This window comes from Pleurodeles waltl, chromosome 3_1, assembly GCF_031143425.1.
Source record: "Pleurodeles waltl isolate 20211129_DDA chromosome 3_1, aPleWal1.hap1.20221129, whole genome shotgun sequence".
Taxonomy (NCBI): Eukaryota; Metazoa; Chordata; class Amphibia; order Caudata; family Salamandridae; genus Pleurodeles; species Pleurodeles waltl.
Genome location: NC_090440.1, coordinates 924,109,605 through 924,125,240, shown reverse-complemented (window position 1 = coordinate 924,125,240; position 15,636 = coordinate 924,109,605). Strand labels below are relative to the sequence as shown.

At 40.4% G+C, this 15,636-nt stretch overlaps 1 protein-coding gene across 1 annotated transcript in view; it reads right to left on the bottom strand.

Annotated features, from left to right (window-relative positions):
• The window catches only part of LUZP1 (leucine zipper protein 1), a 141,384-nt gene that overhangs the window by 9,735 nt on the left and 116,013 nt on the right, over positions 1-15,636 (bottom strand). The window contains exon 3 of the mRNA XM_069223915.1: positions 10,373-10,575. Within this exon, the coding sequence (XP_069080016.1) occupies positions 10,387-10,575 (189 nt within the window). The 3' untranslated portion in view covers positions 10,373-10,386. The remainder of the gene's footprint in view (positions 1-10,372; positions 10,576-15,636) is intronic.

The following is a 15,636-nucleotide window of genomic DNA, read 5'->3' as shown; positions in this document are numbered from 1 at the left end:
GTTAGGGGGATATCTGTGTGTGCAGGTGACTATTACTGTGCATAATTATTAGGCAACTTAACAAAAAAAAATATATACCCATTTCAATTATTTATTATTACCAGTGAAACCAATATAACATCTCAACATTCACAAATATAAATTTCTGACATTCAAAAACAAAACAAAAACAAATCAGTGACCAATATAGCCACCTTTCTTTGCAAGGACACTCAAAAGCCTGCCATCCATGGATTCTGTCAGTGTTTTGATCTGTTCACCATCAACATTGCGTGCAGCAGCAACCACAGCCTCCCAGACACTGTTCAGAGAGGTGTACTGTTTTCCCTCCTTGTAAATCTCACATTTGATGATGGACCACAGGTTCTCAATGGGGTTCAGATCAGGTGAACAAGGAGGCCATGTCATTAGATTTCCTTCTTTTATACCCTTTCTTGCCAGCCACGCTGTGGAGTACTTGGACGCGTGTGATGGAGCATTGTCCTGCATGAAAATCATGTTTTTCTTGAAGGATGCAGACTTCTTCCTGTACCACTGCTTGAAGAAGGTGTCTTCCAGGAACTGGCAGTAGGACTGGGAGTTGAGCTTGACTCCATCCTCAACCCGAAAAGGCCCCACAAGCTCATCTTTGATGATACCAGCCCAAACCAGTACTCCACCTCCACCTTGCTGGCGTCTGAGTCGGACTGGAGCTCTCTGCCCTTTAACAATCCAGCCACGGGCCCATCCATCTGGCCCATCAAGACTCACTCTCATTTCATCAGTCCATAAACCCTTAGAAAAATCAGTCTTGAGATATTTCTTGGCCCAGTCTTGACGTTTCAGCTTGTGTGTCTTGTTCAGTGGTGGTCGTCTTTCAGCCTTTCTTACCTTGGCCATGTCTCTGAGTATTGCACACCTTGTGCTTTTGGGCACTCCAGTGATGTTGCAGCTCTGAAATATGGCCAAACTGGTGGCAAGTGGCATCGTGGCAGCTGCTCGCTTGACTTTTCTCAGTTCATGGGCAGTTATTTTGCGCCTTGGTTTTTCCACACGCTTCGTGCGACCCTGTTGACTATTTTGAATGAAACGCTTGATTGTTCGATGATCACGCTTCAGAAGCTTTGCAATTTTAAGAGTGCTGCATCCCTCTGCAAGATATCTCACTATTTTTGACTTTTCTGAGCCTGTCAAGTCCTTCTTTTGACCCATTTTGCCAAAGGAAAGGAAGTTGCCTAATAATTATGCACACCTGATATAGGGTGTTGATGTCATTAGACCACACCCCTTCTCATTACAGAGATGCACATCACCTAATATGCTTAATTGGTAGTAGGCTTTCGAGCCTATACAGCTTGGAGTAAGACAACATGCATAAAGAGGATGATGTGGTCAAAATACTCATTTGCCTAATAATTCTGCACTCCCTGTAGTTAGCTTTTAAGTACTACTACATGTGTTTGCGAATTGACCCAGAGACATGTAAAATGGGAATAAAATGAGAACAAGTCAAGGAATAATCATATACAGTTAGAACCAACAGAAAGGACTGAAACCTCTTAGCAATGAAAGGGAGTTGAATGTTTCAAAGTCGATTCACAAGGGCAAATAAAAGTACATAGAAGAGCACACTTGTCATACTCCTTTTCATCCTAAATGTGTTTATAAATTGGTCCCAGGATGATTACAGGAGTCAGTTAATTGTGGTTCACAAGGGAGCACTTGCTAAACTCTCAGGGCAAGGTACAAAAGCTCAGTCAATTCGCAAAATATATCAAAGTTCCCCTAGTATACAGCTACTGCTGCAGTCCATCACATGCCACAGAAAAGTAGTCAAGCACAAGGACTATCTAAAAAAGATGGAAAATTTGACATAAATGTAAATTGAACTACTAAACTGGCTTTTAGCAGCACCTTTCTTCCCTTGGTGTGGGTGATGGCAAGGGAGGCGGCACAACTCCTGCTTCTCAAAAAAGGACCGAAAGGCAGCCTTGCCCACTACTTTCGGGTGGGCCCTTCAGCATGTGAGCCAGGAAAAACTGTGCACTCGCTGTGCCATCAAGATGCACTGGTGCATATTTACGGCCATATGCTTCTCTTCAGTGACCTACAAAAGTACAAGCGATACTGGGAGATAAACAGGGAGGCAAATCTTCCTTCTCCTATTAACCTAAAATTAATTTCCTGTCCAGAGAAAAGAGCGGGGTATGATATAGGAAGGGTGTGCACTAGGGTGCCAAACAATAGGGCAGTATGTGCACAATTCTAATTTCTAACAAGGTGAGGCACAGCAAACACTTTTCATAACAACTGATATTGAAGATGTGCATTTGCACAAGCTTATTCACTGTTATGCAAGGATCTTGTCAGCTTGAAAGAGTGACCAACAAACTGCATTTGTGAAGCTAGCACACTGAGTCTCTCTGATTGCTCAAGTGATTGCTTTGACCATCCATCCATCATCCAGTACAGTCGACCCTGCAAATTCACTTGGTTCGTTCTACTCGCATGCCTCGCAGTTCCCTTCTACAAGTTTCTTTGATTTCTCTCTTTCAAACGTAAGTCATCTAAGATGTGCAATTTCGAAGTAAGCTCTTACACAAGGGCTTTTCAAATGTGGTCTGTAAAACAATCCAGGCTCGATCCAAGGGTCCATGACAAATCCTGTAAGAGCTGCTGTTACTGGTCTCCAGGGGATGATATTCAATGCCTGTCTTACCTCTAACCACAAGATGGATCGACAGTAACACTAGTCCTCCTAGACTCAATCAGATATTATTTGTGCCATCATATTAGGCATTACCAATTTGCTACCTGGTCCCTCAGCAACAGGACAGGCATATGTTATATGAAAGGTTCAGAGAAACCTTGCTGGTAAGTGGAGGTCACATACACAGACTATAATATCCCACCTAACTAACCAGGCAGATGTGGCACACATTACTGGTCACCAGAGACTCTAACATAGTCCTTGCTGCAGGTCCCAAATAGTCAAATATGTTAGCGCCAACATCCTGGCAAATATATATAATTATAAGTGAAGTCTTGCCAAACCTTCTTAATTGGCATTTCATAATGATAATCATGAAAAGGAGGACTTTACCACATTCTACACAGGCAGATCTTGAATCCCCACTCATTCTACACACATTACTTCCCCGATTGATTAAGTGGATTATCTCCTGCAACGGTCAGCATAGAAAATGGGATATAGAACAAAAAAGAAAAATTACCAACTCAATAAAGAAAGCTTCAGAGTTAATCAGTTATACTATCATGCCTGAAACTACAGAGTTGCAGGTGTATCTCTCATTCTTCCTCATCCATCACACCATCAAGTGTTGCATCCAATAACACAATAACAACAGCTCAGTGGTCATCAGACATGGCATGGAAACACAGAGGCTCAAAGCAAAGACAACACACTTCCAACCACACCCCCCATGATGTAGAGATCTATGTGTGTGACTAAGCACTTAACAGCAACATGTTACAGTATTACGAACTATCCTAATGCTACAATACACTATCTTTTATGCAAATAATGTTATTTCTTTCTACAATTCCTCGGGTTGTAGGACATCTCAAAATGTCTCCTTCCAATATTCTGCTAAAACACAGCAAGAAAAATAGACCTCAACTTAAAAATATGAATTGCATCCCTCCCCCTTCTTTTTGATCAGATGACCCTCTCCTTGCCTTCCATGCTCTGCACATCCCTACTCCCTGTGTATACTCAACTCTAAGCTGCATTATGGTTTGCCTTATGTTCTATTACTGCATCTCTGTAATCTGCCCACATTCCATTTCATAAGCCACAACTTGTCCTTTCTTTAAACCATGTCCCAGTGACTTAAAAATACTTAATCTTCTCTAGATTTTCTATTGTTTCCCCAAAACTTTCGCATGAACTCATGGTAAGATTTTTGTAAGTAGATTTTTCAATAAATAAAAAAGTGAATTAGCTTAAAGTTCAACTTAATTTTTTTCTAGACATGGCACAATTTAAGACATTAACTAGAGGTACTTAACATCTTATCCTAATATTTAGCAAAAGCGTGCTGAACTATTTAGTTACTTTGGATAAACAGTCCTCTGGGCTGGTCGTAAATTCAATTATAATCAGCCCAGTCCATGAATACACACTTGATTACAGCCAAGTTAAGAATTCAACTACAGAATACAGTATTTAAGTGAGTTATGCACCTCTTTGAAAAGTCACACGTTTCCTGTATAAATCTCAAATAAGCAAATGTAATCAGACAGATACAATTCTGGCACATATTCAGCTATGTCCCCAGCCTTTGGATGTTAACGATGATAGGTTTTTAAAGGGACCATCCAGCATCAAGGAAAAAACTATTTTCGTAACCAAATCCTCCACTGCTAATAATCATCAACAAACATTCTAGATTGTTTCTTTGTTTGATTACGTCTTCATGGGTTTTAAGAACTACTGTGATATTCACTGAATTGCCCCTTGAATGAAATCCTCATAACAGGCAGAACTATAGCTGGATAACCTCGTTATGTAATTCACTAGCTCTTGTACTTAGTAAGCTTGACGTCACACAAGCAAAGGGTCGGTCACAACTGATCCTGCCATATTACACTGTCACATGATTTTAGGAAGAAATACAACCTGTCACTCTGCTGGTTTCCAGCTTTAGGACAACTAAACTTGCATAAACTGGTAAGCGTAGACCCATTTCAACAAAATCTTGCATTTGTAAACTAACATGTTTGCAGTTGGGGTAATTATAAGGAGTTTAAAACAGTGTAAAATATTATGCTTCAACCCATTTCAATCAGTTGGTTTCAAGATTGTGCTTAGAATTAGGAGTAATGTGGTTGTCTTTTTTTACATTCATCAGTTAAACTAGTCTTGTTTGGGTATGAAGTTCTCTTGGGATTGTTTAGTGTTAGGGTAGATTCCCACTCTCAATTTATTAGTAGGATCATGTTTTGTTGGCAGACTATAGATAGCGGAGTGGTCCTTTTGCCCTGGCAGAGAGAATTCCTCAGAAAGGGCGATATCTCCTTTCAGGAGTCTAACCGAGCTGGGGCACAGAGTTACTTAAAACTCTCTCTCTCACAAGAAGAAGGCCAGAAGTTGATTCACTATTTTCCAAGCATGCCTTGGCGAAGATATGCTTTTCCGACTGTTAATATGATTTGAGATTTTTAAGGACAGTAATTCCCATTGGATGAGCCTTCCTCTCTATCATAAAAGTAAAAAAGTAGTCAATTTTGCAGAGTTTCCCCATCATCAAAGGCTGAGGATCACTTTTCTGTATACGCCAAAGGATACACCAAACTCCTGAAACTGCTGGACTGAGAAGTTTGGTCCCTTCCAATCTTATAGTCATTTGCAAATTTGCAGCAAAATCGGCTTAGGATCCACACACAAAAACTTCCATAAACTGGGTGTGAGAAAAGCAAAACAAACCGTTTGGCAGGTTGGCTAAAATAAATAACAGGCCGGGCAGGGTCAGTGAAGTGTGAAACTGGCAGCACCATCTCTAGGATGTCTTCTATTTTGTGTCTGCTTTTTTTTATAATAAAAACAAAATACAGTCCAAGACTGACAATTGTGTTAAATCTTGGAATGACATTTTTTCTTTTTAATCCTATGGCAAATAAATTTGCCAGAAAGCATTGTAATAGGGTTCTGCAGGTACCAACAATGTTCAGAACAAATCCACAATAATAGCTGCATACCCATTTTAAAATGATGAATCCACGTAGAATGGTACCTTCTATCACAACATCTGAGCATGCACAAATGTGCAAACCTTATGTAAGCGAATAAGATGAGAACTGTGACATCTCCTTGGGGAATCTATAGCCTATACCTATCAAGACACAGTTTAATGTTGATTTCCCAGGGTTACATAGTTATAAAACCAGTCATTATCAGGGAGCGGAGCAGCACACTAACATCCTAGCTCGATGTGCTGCAAGAGGAAATGGACTGGTTCATAGCATCATGAAAGGCAGAGGTGCTCCTAAAAATTTGACTGGCCTTAGGTTCCAATTATGAGTAGATGTATGATGGGTGGGTGTTGATCTCAACTCCTTTGATGTGAATTAGATCAGTTATTGTGGCCCTGGTCTTCTATGAGTGGGGTATTTCTCTGTATTATGTGGTACCGAACAGAAGCATGTATCCTGAACATATGCCCTGTAATAACAATGATATGCACTCTACTACGCCACACAAGCAAAGGGTCAGTGGCGACTGATCCTGCCATATTACACTGTCACATAATTTTAGGAATTAAATGAATAAAGATATTATCAACAAACCCAAAGAACTTCTGATATGAATGGGGATACTTTTTACCATTGGGTAGGTCTTGTTCTGGAGGGCACTGTTGTGGATGTTTCGTTCCACTTTGCGCCGCTCTTGGCTTTACATTCTGCCATGAGTACGTAGGTGCCACAACTATTTCTTAGTTATGATGTGGTTGTTTTAATTTGGGTAAATTGCAAAATCAAAACACAAAAATACTTTAGTGATGGTGTGGAAAAATAAAACATGTGTCTCCTTGTTACTTTTACATTCAGTATGGCCAGCTACCGAGGGCTATACCTGTTGTTAAAGGCCCTGAATCCGTTATAGGCTTGAGCCGTATTTGAAGCAAATGTTGAAGCAGAAAGGCTATAACACTATTAGAACATTCCACCCACAAATGGTAGAATGTTCTAAATTAGAAAGTGAGAAACATGAAGACAAACATTGGAATGTTGGAGCTCCGGGCTTCTACCAGTCATTATAAGACCGTAGCTACTCCATTGTTTTCAAAGGAGAGCTCAACATTCCAATGTTCTGATCACCAATGTTTCATACGTGTTCCTTTCTTGCACATGCTGTTGTGCACTGTGCCTGTCCCTTCACTAACAAATAGGGGGACAAAGGGAATTGCTCAGAACAACAAATACAGTTAAGCAAATGAATTGGAATTCAGGCATAGTTATCTAGCTGTTGGCAGTATTCAATTTAGTGATTAGACTACATGTCTCCTTTGTCCCACGTCTGCTCACATTCCCTTCACAGGTGAATACAAAAGGATGAACTGCCCTTTCCATGTATAAAAGAGTGGACGTAGCCAAATATTTAGATAAAATGTATCCATCCACATTATCCTCGGCGGCACTGCTTCTCCAACTACAATGTTTTTTAAAGATGTTCTTAAAAGGAAAATACATCACATTTTTTGTCTGGTCGATCTCTCACACTTGGTCACACCGATCACCTATGTTTCTCAAGCATGTGAATGTCCTTGCTTGGACAGATGACTAAGAATTCTGAGTTGCTAGTAGAAATCCTGAGATACCTGAAGCAAGTTTGAGCCTTTCCTTTACACCAGTGCAAAACTTTCTGATCACCAAAACAGTTGTTGAAGCGCTCTCTTTGAAACCCATCACCACTTTACTGGCATAGGCTCGCACGCTGCCCTCACTCACCGAAACAGAAGGCTTGAGTTAGAAGTTGCACCAAGTGAAATTAAACAGGAGCTAACACTGTTTGTGCATGCCACTACATTTACACTTGTTGCGCTTTAAGCGCAAAATGCAGTTTTTGCTTTCCAAATTTACCTCAGCTTACAAGGTAAAAAAAGAAAAAAACAAGTGCAACAATGAGCACACAAAATGGCAGGTTTCTGTAGTTTCTTCAAAAACATAGAAAAAAAGATGCAAAGGCTAATGAACATAAAACTGCGCCAAAATCGTTTATCTCCCAGTTTCGCACAGGATGTTACATTATACACAGAACCGTATCCCTCTAGATTTCACAGCCTCCCTCTCGAGCAGCCTCCATGATGAGGAATGTGCTCTCAGCCACAAACTGTGAGACTGCTCTTCTTCTTCTGCTCCCTGCTTTGCCCATGATAACTGTGTGTGTGAACTACAGCTAACAATCAACTCAGCATCCCATCATTCCAAGATCTGTAAATATAAAACACTGGGTAAAACACTAGTTATCCACCGCCTACAAAGATGGTAAAAATGAGTTACATAGTGCTACATAAAGCCATAAATGTGGAAGTAAACGCCACTTGATTTGTCCACAGACTATCCTTCATCGGGATACCTTTCTGAAAATTCAAAGACTTCCGTTTGCAGGCTTAGGCAGAACAAGTATGGACCTGCGGTGCTTGGATGGGTGGGGCAGGCTTATTGCAATTATGAAATTCAACAGCCAGGTGTGGTAGGTGGATGTTGTGTCTTCCTTAACAGTTTTGTACTGTCTAGCATTTACTCATCCTTTCTTGCTTTGAGTTTTGCCTGTGTTGAGTCTCGTGATTTTGCTCTGCTTACATGTTTGCCTTGTGGCTTGGCCTGTACCTGGGATTCTAGTTCGTGGACCCTAACTCAGTCATTCTCGATCAGCTGGAATCTCCCACTACAAGACTCACAGGGGGGACTAATGGGCAGTCTAGGTCTTACCGATACAGTCTTGCAATATGATAAATCAACTTACTTCAGAGACTCTTGCGTATCATCAATCACTTACCACAGCTTGGGAACAGGAGGACAACGAAGGATGAAGCTGTGTTTATGGTGAGAGTATAGTCCGCAATTAGGTATGGCACACTGTGAGGATGAGGAGCATGCAGAGCGCTGGGTAAAGGCTTCTGTTGGCTATGCGCGAAAGAGGGAAAAGAACACCTGCCCTGCCCTGGCTGCGGGATGAAAGGCGCCTGGTGAGTGCTGCAATGGGTGTCTGTAAGAGCCAGATACAGTTGTACTTGCCTTGGCCTAGGCTTCATAATGCAACCACTGTGGACAGTAAAGGGGAAACCATCTCCTAATCAAACATTCCTATTTTAAAGCACAATAATGTCTTCAGGAATGGTATTATTTTAGAAGCCTGAAAATTGCAAAAAATGATGCACCAAGAAAGACAAATATGCAGGAAAATTTCCATTTTATGGGGTGGCAAACTTTGCTAATCTATGCTACAATAGTAGGGATGGTCTGATTAATGGACCCTGTCTACGTTCCATCACATAGTAGCTGTGGTGTCCAAGCCTCTCCACTTGAGACTAGTGGGGGAAGATCTGCACAGCAACAACTTCAGGCTGTCTGCAGAAAGATATTCTGGTGTGGCAGTGGCAGCTGCTGCTTTCACTCAAAGCGTCATCTTCTGCAGCACCAGTCTCTTAAGCCCACTGCAAACGCAGGGTGGCACATGATATGTGTGCTTCATCATCATCACACACAGCTTTATTTGGTTATATTCAACCATCAAAGCAATAACATCATAAATAAATACAAAAAATAAAATCAATTTCAGAAAGGAAAACACAACTTATCTATGATGATTTGGGAAAGAATAAAAGCATAGATACTTAAAATCGCAGGAATACTTTTCCTGCAATTTATATTTGACCTCCTAGAAGCCCATCTCGCTTATCATCCTCATTAGCAACTAGTAAACAATCACAGTAATCTTAAAATCTTATATTAAATCAAGAATAAATAATTAAAACTATAAAACTTGAGCTGGTCATTTTGACTTTTTTAAATAGCGCTTGCGTATATACCATGCGGCCGCAAGGAACTTGCTGACCGCACAGATACTTGTGTTTGTTCTAGTTCAGGCTTATAGAGCTTGCAAGCAACTGAGCAGAGCATTACTTTAAGAAGCACCTCATTGGGAATCCAAGGTCTGTAGTGAGTAGCGGTGTTGTCAGTCTAGTTGCAGTTTGTCAGAAGCAATAACAATTCGGATGTCTAGATTTATAGACAAAGGCAAAATAGTAATCTGTGATTTGCTCATACCTGCTCTAAGCCATCAGAAATGTTTAAAGACTAGCCACCTTAAGGGCTAGGCATAGACATGGTTGATGTTGGGCCACATAACAACAGGGCTCCAGTGAATTACCACAACCAACATGAGCTTTAGGTCCTTTTTTTCCTTGAAGTCTTGAAAAAGCTTTAGGCTTGCATGCTAGGAGGGGTGTAACACGTGTTGGCTGTCCAGTTATCTGAAGATGTTAATTTCTTAATAAATAAAATTTTACAGTTCTACAAAAGAACTGAATATTTATGTACCAAATGTATAACAAAATCGAATATTTGAGCACCGTAAAATACAATCAAGCATTGCTTAGAGAAAATGCCTTCCCGACCTAAAACATTTAAACTCATGTGGAGTGGTAGGCTCAACTCCATTGAATGCACTGTAAGTCATCCACTGACAGATTGATATTGGACACATCTGCAAGACACAGACCTGCTGGGTCTGACATGGAATAACATTCCCGATAAGCCTAAATCAGGGAGCAAATAGATTTCCCTGCTACATGTCAAATGTACCATATCAAGTTACATGATGTATAGTAAACCTCAGAAAGTTCAAGAAAAATTAATAACTTCTCACCTGTAAACAGACATTTATTTTTCCTCAGATAGGTACCTCCTGCTATGTGTACTGTCTTCCACTCTGCTACTAAGTCGTTGCTGGTCTTGCTGGAGGTCAAGTCTGGAAGAATGCCTCTTTCCACCATTGTCAGTCCTTGATATCCTATCAGAAGACACAAACTGTCTTCGGCGAGATCTGATGGTTGTATCTGTACTCTCCTCCTGTGCCAAAATAAAGGAAAATAAAAATAAACTGGAGGCGCGAGGCACTGGAGAAAAAACAAAAACTCAGGAGCATGTTAAATAATTCTTTCAGGAAAATCCTCTAGGCTTATGGTTTCATATGGCACGTTCTTCACTGAGCAAACAGGTCTAGCAGCATACTCAGATGCTACACATAGAATGTGAAGCACATATTGAGGACTCACACAATCTCAACGCATCTACCAAAACCTAAACTCTAAGACTCACAGAAGTTGAAAATGTATATTCATAATGCCCATGCTGTAACAGCTACAAAACTCTTAAAATAAATGTTAGTCAAAGCCTTGTACACTTCATTATGTAGTGTATTTCTTGCAGGGATGTTCACCAACTTTATTGGAGAAAGTAAGGGCCTTAACTCTTAGCTGAAAAGCAGGGTTATGTATGGTTAAGAAACAAGGCTGATGGGCTAGGCAAGTCTTTACAATCCAATTCTCTTGGTGAACGGGGCTATTTTGGTAAGAGTAGACTGTCTTCATGCTTCTCTGGCAAAATCTCAAGAGAATCACCGTGGATCAAACTACTCAACCCAGGAATATTGTTTTATTATTTGATTACAACAATAATATGACACTGAAATGCTCAGTAGAAACAAATTGGAGGAGTAAGAACTGTGACTTGGTAATCATTTATTTTAATTTATCTATGAGGAACATGCACATATTTAAAGAATGCCCATTAGGGGCTGGTTTGGATTTAAACCTACTGTCACAGAAGGCATAAAGCCATCTTACAGTAATACCTTTTTTTTCCCAACATGTTATGTTGTCATATGTATACCTTGTGTATAGGACAAATAAAACGAATGCATTAACACAGTGGATGGGTCTGAAAGTGTTAGATTTTGTTAACAGATGACCTAAGCGGGAGAAATGTATTAATGTTTTGTAAGACATAAATGGCGCACTAGGTTTTTCAAAACCGGTCACTCAAAACAGGTAGGTTTTTATTTAAATAATGAACCAATCGAGTATTGGGATATCACTAATAAGGAACAAAGGAAAATCGAAGTGGGAAATATTTCAGGTTAAAAATGTTTTCCTCGTTCAGGTAGTTGCTTTTAAAATCTGTCCCAGTGTGTGGGATACAGCTATCCCTGGTGCAGAGATAAATTGATAAAGGTAATTTAACTTTGTCAGCTTAAGAGGCTAAGCACTTGTTCTTGAGTCAATTCAGTACGTCAATGGTTGCATCTTTTTTTAATACAACACAATCAATGTTTTTCCCGTGGATCAACAAAGTGCTCAATGCCTTTCTCAAGATGTGGTTAAGTAAACTAAAGGTTCAAATTAGTGCATCAGGTATGTTAGCAGTATCAGGGAACTCAAGCTATGCTAGTGTTCCATCAGTCCATTCTTTCAGTCACTGGTACCTTGTGGTCCAGTCTCAAAGTGATTTTGCAGACGGGTGCATGGCTCCGACTGCTGCTAGACAGAGGACACTGTTCGTTTGATTCCCAGGGGAAGGTTGGGACATAGGGGTGGTGGGCACCACTTTCTGGTGATTAATGGTAGCAGAGCAAAGGCCAGGGGCCATTAGTGTCAAAACAACATGGTCTGATTTCATTTTTAGGGTCGAGCGTGCAAAGCGCTCTGTCCCCGTTGTCATGTCTCTACGGGCTTGTAACCACGCCCATCACTTTGGTTGGTTCTTGGGCTTGCCTTTTAAAATTCGCCTGATTTGATTAGTGGAAGCCATGCATACACGCCATGCCTTTTCCTTTGTTTAGCCATTCTCAAGCGCACCGGTCAACTACTGAAAATAAACAAGGTTCCATGTTTTCCCTAAGGTTTCTGAACTACTTTTTCTCTTTGTTTCATAGGTAGCGCGTTCTCACTGGGCAGTAGTCGCGCGCTTTGCATGACATCGATCCTGTTACATAGATAATTGCACTTTTGCCGGTTACATGGATAACTGCACTTTTGCCAATACGTTTCACTGCGAGCTAACTTCTGTTTCCTTTTGTGTGTGTGTTTGATTTGCGGCCGCTGACTTGCTTATGTGAAACTGTTTATCTTTTTATTTTCAGTTTATGTGAAAAGAAAAGTCCAGTTAGGAGTTTACAATGCTAATAGCTGTAACTCGAGCAATCGCGAGGCCCACTGCATTGTAGTGTTTAGACGTTTAGTATTAAAGAGGGATGGCTTGTAAAACCATCAGGATATATTTCACTCAACTATACATAAGGGAATTTGGTAAACCTGCCTTCATGTGGAAAACATGGGGTGGGGGGATGACTGGTGATGGGTAGAAGAAAGAGCTACATTTGGTAGGGGTGCAGTATAGTCTTCCCCGATAGTTACATTCAAAATCTATGTAAATGGTATTCTGAGGTTCTGTTGTAATTATCACATAATTATATATTTGATTTTATTTGAACCTGCTTTGAGTAGTTTGGGTGCAACTGCCAAGTAGGTGTGGCCCAGGAGGAAGGATGAACCCAGATAACCTAGGTACACAATCATTATTATCAAATATTTACCACAGTAATCCGTGTCAAGTTTAGCTAATGAATTCCAGCCTTGTAAGGCACAAGGTTTAAAAAAATAAAATAAAATAAAAATAAAAAAAACTTACATGCCACATTCACTTCTGGAAACAGGCCAGGCCATATTAATCTCATATCATAAATCATGTCATATTTTCATTTTTGCAGAACAAGCCCCCTTGCTTTGCCAGAGTGGTGTGTCAGATTATTATGGTTTTACTTATCATCTGACGTAAATAGCGTCCTTAACATTGATTAGAAAAATAAAACATCACACTGGGTGTAGGTTTTCTGTTATTAATTTAAATGAAGAATGTTTTTTTAAATTATATTTAGGACAAGATACTTACACAAGCTAATATACTAACTCGGATATTATGGTGCCACAACTTTGTGAGGCGCTCTTTACTTTTTCCTACTGAAACTCTATGACACCACTGGATCTGTAAACTTTCAAGCCTTGGTTATAATGAGGATTCAAACCAAGAAACGCTCACCAGCTTCTAACAGACTCCTAGATTACGGTTTTGTGATAGATAAAATGGGAATCTCCAAATAGCAGCTCCCTCATTGCATTTAAACCATTCTGGTTCTGCTTGAACTGGTTCACCAGCTCCTAAACATGAGAATAGTCCCATTTCAACAAAAAATATCAGTCTTTTCAGAATGCTAATCTGCCGGGTAGTCACAGCTCCATCTACATGATGTCAGTAAAAGTTAACGTTTAAGAGATTGCTACTGCTGAACAAACTTGTGGGTTATTTACATCATTCAAAGCAAGGGATTTCATGTGTAGAGAAATAACATTAACAATGGTTGTCTTTGTCAATGATCTTTGCCTTACTCTGAATGGTACTAGCCTCTTTGCTTTAACTGTATAAAACTTTACAGTGGCATTTCACACTATCGACCACAGCATTTTGCTCGACAGTATGAAACAAGGTGTGTGTTAGTCCTGGCATCCTTGGTGTGGTTCTCCCCTTACATTTTGTCTTCAAGCCTTCTGTTTTGTTATTCACTTTGTTTCTGCTGGCTTTAGTACTCCACAAACTTTACCACTACCAACCAGTGCTTGAGTGCTGGTGCTCTCTCCTAAAACATGGTAGAATTGGCTTACATCCAACCGACCTATTTAATTTATTTGTAAGACCCTAGTAAAGTGGTACGCTATGTATCCAGAGCCTGTAAACTGAATGCTACAAGGTGGCATACAGCACTGATTGTGCCACTTGCTTAAGTGGCCCTTTAAGTAAGTCTCAGGCCTGTCATTGCAGCCTGTGTGCGCAATTTTTAAACTGTCACATTGACCTTGCAAAATAAACTTTGTTTGCAGCAGCTGTGAACAAAGCCTCACGGAGCCTGAGGGAGATTTCTGGTTCCGTGAAGCCTTTGTTTTATTAAGGAGAACATTCTGCCCTTTTATGGCAGAATGTTCTAATAGCCTTAGAACCCTCCGTAGCGGGCTGTACCGGCTATTAAAGGCCCTCTCACTTGTCGTTAACGCGGGAGCGGGCCTTTAATAGCCGGTAGAGCCTACTACGGCAGGTTCTAAGGCTATATTGGAATCTGGGGACCCACTAATGAGTCATTACTGAAAGCTGGGGACCGACTGTTAACATTATTACATTTTCGAAGCAGTCACTAACCCTCTGAGGAGGCTTTGTGGACCCCCAGGGGTCCCCGGGCCACAGGTTGGGAACCACTGCTATAAAGGATTCCTTCATGGGGAAGGTGAAGAAATCAGAAAACAGTATAAAGTAGATGTCAATTATTTAATTAAATAGCAGCTACATAAACACACAAGATGCAAACATAACAAAACTAAATGAGAGACCAATTGTTGATGATATAATTTGAACATAAACAAACACTTTTCATGCCAGTGCTATATATTTTCACAAGGCAGGTGTCTGTTCCTGTGTATAAATATAGATTAGGAATGTGTTATAAAGATACAGAGAAAGGTGTTTAAATCAAATTAGAACACTGGAATGTTGAGAACTCCTTTGAAAACAATGGGGTGCTCTGGGCTTTTAATGGCTAGTAGAAGCCCGGAGCGCCAACATTCGAATGTTTTGTTCACAGCTAAAAACCTATTTGTTTTATTTATTAGAACATTCGAATGTTGGCATGTCCATTGAAGACAATGGAGTGCTGCGGGCTTTTACAGGCCGGTAAAAGCCCGCAGTGCCAACATTCCAATGTTCGCTTGGAGCCCGAGGGGATTTTAATTCCCTCGGGCTCCGTGAGCAATTTGTTTTGTTTAATAGAACATTCAGCCCTGAGTGGCAGAATGTTCTATTAGCCTTAGAACCCGCCGTAGCGGGCTCTACCGGCTATTAAAGGCCCTTTCCCTTGATAAACTGGAGCGGGCCTTTAATAGCCGTTAGAGCCCACTATGGCGGGTTCTAAGGCTATATTACATTTCAATGAAGGTGTGGCACTACTGATGAATCTTTCCTTGGCTTGACTGTCTACATATTCCTAATCACTGTGTTGGAAGCAAATATCTTTTTACTGATATCTAAATA